This window comes from Lithobates pipiens, unplaced genomic scaffold, assembly GCF_037356315.1.
Source record: "Lithobates pipiens isolate NorthernLeopardFrog02 unplaced genomic scaffold, aLitPip1_a1.2 Scaffold_13, whole genome shotgun sequence".
NCBI classification, from domain to species: Eukaryota; Metazoa; Chordata; class Amphibia; order Anura; family Ranidae; genus Lithobates; species Lithobates pipiens.
The window spans coordinates 182172597-182181298 of record NW_027507718.1 but is presented as its reverse complement, the minus strand read 5'-3'; the positions used below and the strand labels follow the sequence as shown (position 1 = coordinate 182181298).

The following is an 8702-nucleotide window of genomic DNA, read 5'->3' as shown; positions in this document are numbered from 1 at the left end:
GTCTTTTTTCATCCTGACTATGTAACTATGTAACTATTAGACAACATAACAAACCTTTTGCAAATGCTGAAATGCAAATAAAATCCATTTTTTAAACTCTTATTAGTGAGTGACCAATCACCAATCCTGTGTTTACTTTCGAAGCAATACTAAACCGCTAGAAAGAATGAACTTAGTTAGCAGTAGACATGCTAAATGATGTAATATGAGTATAAGTTGGACATGAAACAAGAGGTGTAATTATAGCAGCTTATTTATATGCTCATGAATGATGCTGGATGGAAGCCGTATGTGCCAGACTTCTTTATCCAGATCAAAGATTTGATGAAATGCTCCTATTATGAATCTGAAATGCAGGAAGAATGGGACAGTGACATTCGATCCTCCACTGTGCCTGACCCTGCTGTTCCTGCAGCCTTTAATATCCTAATATTCAGACTTAGTATAAAAGCTCAGAAACAAAAGCATGTCAGGGGCACTAGAATTAGTAAGCAGGTATAAGCATGGGAAACAAGCAAACTATATTTACTCCTGAGCAGCTCGATACATACCAAGTAAGTTGTAGCGTTATTTGTTGTTCACATAATTTAAAATAGTATATGTTATTTCTAATGCATTTATGTTATTATCCAATATTTATCTGCCTTTTTTGTTTTAAAAGATAATCCTCAAGTTTAGAATTAGTTCAAGCTCATTTTGATATTTATGTTCATAAATATTACTTACATGCAATAATATACAGTTAAAATACTGTAAATTAGACACTAGGTAACTAATGTATGTCTCCGATTAAAAGTTTTTCACTAATGTCTTCTTTCTGTTTTATATAAAGTTGAAACTTTTAAAAGCTTGAATCGCTGAACCTACATTCTAATAGTTAGCAAATGCAGGTACTTCTTATCACATTTCAAGCTTGAATTTTAATTTTAAACCATTGCATTTATACTTAATTATCAGTGAGCATTTTGAACTGTTTGACTTTGTTCCATGTCAAAGGTAAAATGTGCAACGAAAAAAAAAATTTGAGGCTTTGTTTTGCAGATTTGTAATTATTTTTAATAGTATGACACTTAACTACCTTAGTTTCTCCACCTCATATGAAAATACTCCAAATTAAATTTGTTCATAAAGATGTAAAATACAGTGCTGCACAAAAACCCATAAATATTCTGATGTGAAAGAAAAGCCTCATATACTGACATCAGATAAAGACCATGGGGAAAATACAATATCTCTATTTAGACTTCTATCATTCAATCATGTGCAAACAAAAAAATTGTCTTTTTAAAAAAAAATTCCTAGCATGTGATTGGGTATCCTTTGAAAGCTGAATATTCACCAACTTCACTAATGCCACGTACATATGATCGGAATTTTGGTCGGAAAAAGCTCTGATGGTTTTCCCAACTAAATTTCACTCAAGTTGTCTTGCATACACACGGTCATACCAAATTCCACCGTCAAGAACACGGTGACGTACAACACATACGACGGGAGTAGAAAAAGGCATCTCAATACCCAGTAGCCAATAGCTTCCTTTCCGTAGTTGAATCTGAGCATGCGTGAGTTTTTATGCATCAGAATTGCATACACACATTCGGAATTTCCGATAGAAAGTTTTTCTGTTGGAAAAATTGAGAATATGCTCTCAAATTTTTGCTGGCAGGAATTTGGCCAGCTAAATTCTGATGGAGCAAACACGCGGTCACATTTTCCGATTAAAAGCTCTCATCTGTCTTTTGCTGGCCAAAATTCCGATTGTGTGTACGCGGCATAAGAGAAAATTCCCTTGCAAAGTGACCAGACTATTTGCCTAGTGAATCAACGCCTATGTGTTTAAAAAAATAACAGTTTAACATTACTGATTTTTATTTGTTTAAAAGAGATAAACTAATGCTGAACTTAGTTTAGAGAAAATTTGCATTTGAAAGTTAGCCTTAGGTTATGTTTTCATACATTAGCCTGTAAGGGCTGACCAACAAAAATTTGAATCCAGGACTCCTAGAATAAAGCTCTACCAATTCGACTAACATACGTATTCGTTATTGCGATTAATAATTAAATGGCCATTCTAAAATATACCCAACAACCCTTTGAATCATTTGAAAGGTGAATATTTACCAACTTCACAAAGCTTATTGAAAATTCCCTTGCAAAGTGAACAGCCTATTTGCCTTTAGTAAATCCATGTGTTTAAAAACATAACAGTTAAACATTACTGATTTGTATTAGTTTAAAAGAGATCAACTAATGCTGAATTTATTTTAGAGAATATTTACATTTGTTAGCCTGTTAGAGCTAGCCAACAAAAATTTGAATCCAGGACTCTCAGAATAAAGCTCTACCAAATTAACTAACATATTTATTAGTTATTGTGCTTAATAATTAAAAGGTCATTCTAAAATATACTCAACAATATGTACATTATGGTCAGGGTTAACAAAAAAAGGGAAAGCCAATTTTCTTTGACAGTACAAGGTGCATAAATGTATTCATTTGTGAGACTGCAATGCTATAAAATCTTTCTAATCAAAGGATGAAAGAGCCAGTAAGTTGCATGTTACCTTTAGTATTGTTAAGTTTACACATGAATACAGAAAAAAATTGCTTCAAATTTGAAATTATTTTCTCCAAGTTGCTTTTAAATCTTAGTTGCTGTTCTCTAAATGCCATATGGCAAAATATTTAATCTGTTAACCTGAGTGCCATTCAAAGTGAGTGGCCTCAGTCTTTCAGATTATTTGATTTGCTGTTAGATTGTTTTTGTATAAATGTTGCATTTTTTTGTCACTCAATTTTAAATATTTGCTGTGTATAAAAAAATAAGCTTGATGCTGAAGCCCTAAAAACACACACAACCTAGAGAATTTTTTGTTTCTTTTTGCAAGAACAGTTTTTATTTGTGGCCATGTATGTCACTTATTGGGCTTATATGTCACATTGGTGAGCATTAGTTTCTGCTTTAGGTGTGATGATGTGATCATATCAGTGTGCTTTCCTTACCAACTAACTATTGGTTATGGTGATCAAAACATGTTAAGGTGGAAAATAAAGGCTTTTAGTGTAAGGCAGGCCATGCATTATGCATTTCCTTTCCTTCAACCATGGATTGAAGGAAAGAAAATAGCTTGAATCCCTGCCATTGTGCTATTGTATTCTGACAGTGGGAGATTTCCCCACCTTAAAAATGCAATGATCTCTGCTGGTGGCTATAACCGCCAGCAGAGATCACACGAAAAGAAAATGACAGGCTGCTTGTACTGAAGTTGATCGATAGCTTGATTTCAATACAGCCAGGCTGGCCATAGATGGATCGAAATTTGGTCAGTTCCTGCTGAACCGGTTGAATTTTTATCTGTCTATGTTGGCTTAAGTCACAGTGTTTTAAATTTGTTTTTTCTCTGCTGTCCTACTCCACCCACAGATCATATAGTACATATACAGTTAATGTAAAACTCAAGGCACAATTTAAAAAAAAAAACATATTTTGTGCATCTCTGCACATTCCCCATATTTTATTACTTTAAAATATGCTGTAAATACAGAAAAATAACTGATGATGTGCCTAAAATATAGTGTGGTCCTACCTTCCTCTTTCACATGACAACACTTTTGGCTCTGAACGTCAAAGCACATTTTGTGAGCCCTGCCTATTTTAATTCTGTGCCACCCTGCTGGAAATTACACATGAAAGCCCCAGTGGGTTTGCCTGCGATTATCTGTGAGCAGGAAGCCCCATTTAAAGCAATTGAAAGTTGCCAGATCTCACAGCAAATCACACTAGTTTGCAGGTTATTGCACATGCAGCAATAACATGCAGGTAATTAGCCCTGGACACAGACTGCCTGTGTCCAGGGCCGATCATTGACATGTGATTGCTGCTTGAGCGATTACATGTAGACTTGTGCAGAATGAAAAAAATTGTTACGTTTTGGACGGATTCAGTAAGTTAAACATTTTGTGTACGGAAAGGTTTTGCCTTAATAAAGCCACACCTAACTTAATGTGCAAAAAGGATGTGGGCTGGCTAACTCAAATCCTGCCTACAGAAAACAGGTCTTTATAGGCTCAGCATGGGAGACCACACACAATTATAAAACATACTGTATTTATTGATAAACATTTAAAATTGAAGATTAATAACATAGGCACAAAGGCCTCAAAACAATCCACATAGATACACCAGAAGTACTCTATTGATGGTATTGGAAGTCTAGGATATATAGTTGTTAACAAGCATATTGCATATAATTGTAGGCTCTGTATACTTCCAAAAACCAGATATGCCAGGTCAAAATTTCATTTAGTTACATTTGTTATGTTAGAATAATTCGCTTTCACAATTTGTCGGTTTTTCGATTTGATTCAAATTTCTTCGGCCATATTCTAATCAAATTTGATTAGAATCGATACTGATTTGAATTGAATATCCAAAAATTAGTTAGGTAGTACTTTTTCATAGACTATTTAAATGTTTGTGATTTTATCAGATAAAAATAGGTTTGCACAACATGAAAGCCTCTATTATGGGAGCAACAGGATATGTAACATGAAATTATAGGTAAGTTATCACCATTATAATTTATAAAAATTGTGGAACTACAAGAGTATCAACATGTGCTGGACCCCAAACACCTTGATGCTATTCAAATTCTGCTATTGGAAATGATGCATTGTAACTTTATGCATTGTATAATAATGTAATTACTATTACTAACATGAAACTCAAGTGATTGTAGATATTATCTTTTTGTATACTTTAACCACTTGCCGACCAGCCGCCGCAATTTTACTGTGGCAGAATGGCATGGCTGCGTGAAACGATGTTATGTAACATCACTTTGCCCCTCAGCCACTAGGGGCACGCGCGCACCCGCTACTCGCCCCCCGGAGCCAATGCGAGTGCCTGGTGGTTGCGATGACCACTGGGCTCCCGCGATTGCTCCTGAGACACTGAGCACCAGAATCTGTGTGTGTAAACACAAAGATCTCGGTTCTCTGAGGGCAGAAGAGACTGATCAAAGTATGATTAGCGATCTGTCATCTCCTCTAGACAGTCCCATCCCCTTCAGTTATAACACAGAGAGGGAACACAATTAATCCCTTTATTACCCCCTAGTGTTTAACCCCTTCCCTGCCAGTGTCATTTACACAGTAATCAGTGCATTTTTATAGCACTGATCGATCTATAAATGACAATGGTCCCAAAATAGAGTCAAAAGTGTCCAATATGTCCACCATATTGTCGCAGTCACGATAAAAAAATGCAGATCACCCCCATTACTAATAAAAGAAAATGAATAATAAAAATGCCACAAAACTATTCCCTATTTTTAGACACTATACCTTTTGCGCAAACCAATCAATATTTTTTTTTACCAAAAATATGTAGAAGAATATATATATATATATATATATATATATATATATATATATATATATATATATATATCAGCCTAGACTGAGGAAAAAATGTGTTTTTTTTAAATATATTTTTGGGGGATATTTATTAGAGCAAAAAGTAAAAATATTGCTTTTTTTTTTCAAAATTGTCACTCTTTTTTTGTTTTTAACGCAAAAAATAAAAACTACAAAAGTGACCAAATACACCAAAAGAAAGCTGTATTTGTGGGAAAAAAGGACACCAATTTTGTTTTCATGTAACGTAGCTGGGCCGTGCAATTGTCAGTTAAGGTGCCGAATCGCAAAAAGTGCTCTGGTCAGGAAGGGGGTAAAATTTTCTGGGAAAGTCATTACAAGAATGTTATGCCTTAACTTGTGCACACCATCTACTGCCGCCAGAATAGGGGGGAAAACAAGGAACATGAAAATGAGTATATATTATACATATATAATGCCATTTAAGAAGATGCAATGAGTTAAATACTGGTAATGGTAATGGATTGGATATGTACTGTAAATTCCTATTCTAAAAGATTCCTATTTTATATTTGGTACAATTTATGCACAATAGATCTGTTCAACTGCATTTAAAGGAAGCTCACCTTATCGTCACGTAATATAATCTATAAAAATAAAGTGTTCCACACAAAACAAAATGATTAAAATTCCTAAAAAAAAAATTTGGATTTTTTTTTTAACTCACCTCTAAATGCCTGTTGCTACGGGGTCCTTCGTAGTCTGCCTCCTTCAGTGCCTGGGCTGGTGACATCACTTCCCCTCGGCGCAGGAAGGGCTCAGCTCCTCCTGTCAGTCATTTGGGACACGTGACAGGTCCCAGATGACTGCACGGCCAATCACGGACGCGGCACCGCTCGCGCATGCCGGGTGCCCACAGCCGGGTGCCCACAGTTGCAATGCTGGCGCCGCCGAGCGGAGGGGAGGCGAGGGGGCTTCGTTTCCCCACATTGCTAGACCCTGGGGCAGGTAAGTGTCCGATTATTAAAAGTCAGCAGCTGCAGTATTTTTAACTGCTGACTTTTATTTTTCTTTTTTTTAAGGGGAACTCCTCTTTAACCTCCCTGGTGGTATTCCCGAGTCTGGCTCAGGGTGAAGATTTTATACCAAAAGCGGTAACCCCCGAGCCAGACTTGGGATCGCATCGCAGAATGCAGGGAGAGGTTACTTACCTTCTCTCCTGGATCCAGCGATGTCCCCTTGCTGTAAGAGCGGCTCGTCCTCCGCTCGATGTATCATGGAGCCGATCTCCGTTCCCTGTGAGTGGTGCGACGCACGGGGATGGAGAACGGCCCCAAATTCAAAAAGTGAAACACACACATTACATACAGTATAATGTAATCTTACAGATTACATTGCTGTATGTAATTATTTCACACCCCTTTGTCCCTAATGTTCTGCCCAGTGCCCTGCATGCTGTTTTATCTTATAAAAATTGTTCTTTATGCCTGGAAACTGGAGATTGTCCATAGCAACCAAAACTGTCCCTTTACATCAAAAATGGTTTTAGACCAGCTAGAAAACAGTGATAATAAATTGGAATCACTTGCAGAATTGAGGGATAGCGATTTGTGGGGAGATCCGTCATCAAATACTGAAAAGCACCGTATTTGCCGGCGTATAAGGCGACTGGGCTTATAAGACGACCCCCTATTTTTCAAGTGAAAACATAGGTTTTGGGCAATACTCGCGGTATAAGACTACACCCCTTCTGAGGCAACACCATTTAAAAAAAACATTACAACCATTAAAAAACACAAAGCAAGAATGCCAACTACTCATCCGCCATGCTGTGATATGTCATAAAGTAAATCAAACAATAATAAACACAAACAGAGATCTATTGAATGCCACAACTCTGAAAAGTAGAATTTTTCACTAACCAAACCTATACCACTTTTGGGTTACAGTCTATGGGAATTGTCCACCAAAATGCATTTAATTACCCCCCTGTCATATGTCCCAGATTTACCTGTCCCTCTTGGGTGCCTGGGACCTCAAAGGCAAATAGCAGGATGTATAGTAGTAGGAGATCAGTGAATGGATTTACCCAGGGAAGTATGGTGAGCAGTGTATTATTTTAATGAATACAACGCCTGCTTGGATTGGCAGAGGCTGTAGCATCATCAGCCCTTGCCTCTCTCTCTCTCTCTCTAAGCCAATCCGAGCAGGCTACTCTATGTAGCCTGCTCAGATTGGAAGAGGTTGTTACTCCAATCCAAGCAGGCTCTGTATTCATTAATAGAATACATCGCTCGCCGGGATTGGCTCAACAGCGTATACTGTTTGTAGCTGAAGCCACATACAGTATTAGGGGGCTGACATCCATCGGGCAGCATTGTATACCTGGCGTATATGATGACCCCCGATTTTTGGGCATTTTTTAAGTGTAAAAGGTAGTCTTATACGCCAGAAAATACAGTAATGACAGTGACAATTCTGCAACTGAGAAAATTTCAGTGTTTTTGATTTGATTACATTATTGAATAATTTTTATTATTGTTATATTATTATTATTTGGTATAATTATTTATAGTTATTTATTATATTATAATTTATTATTTCATTTTTCAAACTTTTTCATACCCGGGATGTTAGACTGTGGTTTGGACAGATTTAAGTGAGTTATTGCTAAGAATTACAGGACTACAATATAACATGCCAAATTTTCATGCAAAATAATTGTACCGCTTTCAGCACCTAAAATCTGAAATAATCATACCGCCAGGGAGGTTAAGTTAGTACAAGAGCTAAGATAAGCATACAGAGTGCAGCAATAGTAACCCTAACTAAATCATTACATTTTCAGTAGAGATATATTAGTGATATGTTATTATAAGTTGATTAATATGAATGAGAATACATTTCATTTGTATATCATAACTGGTTCTTGCAATATGAAAAAAAAAAAACAGAATGTTTTTTGGCGATTATACAAAAGCTGAGGAAACCCTACCATTGTCCCCTCCCCTTTGGCCAAAGGGGAATAAAAATCTTGATGGAGTTGGAAGTGTCACATGAGGCCGCGTACACACGCGGGGACTGTTCGCCCAACTTTGTCCGCTGAACAGTGTTTCGGCGGACAGTCCGCTCGTGTGTGGGCTTTCAGCGGACAGTTTCAGCGAACAGTCCGCTGAACAAGGTTTTTCGGAAATTCCGAAAAACTGTCCGCTGAAACTTGGTTTCAGCGAACAGTCCCCTCGTGTGTAGGCTTGTTCGTCAAACTAAGTTCCGCGCATGCTCAGAAAGGATTTACACGCCGAAAGTTATAATGCAGTGTATAG

The 8702-nt window shown here is 37.0% G+C and overlaps 1 protein-coding gene across 1 annotated transcript in view; it reads left to right on the top strand.

Annotated features, from left to right (window-relative positions):
* The first annotated feature begins 459 nt into the window (after positions 1 to 459).
* Positions 460 to 8702, top strand: part of CIB3 (calcium and integrin binding family member 3) — a 168417-nt gene continuing 160174 nt past the window's right edge. Inside the window, exon 1 of the mRNA XM_077478546.1 lies at positions 460 to 554. Within this exon, the coding sequence (XP_077334672.1) occupies positions 504 to 554 (51 nt within the window). The 5' untranslated portion in view covers positions 460 to 503. The remainder of the gene's footprint in view (positions 555 to 8702) is intronic.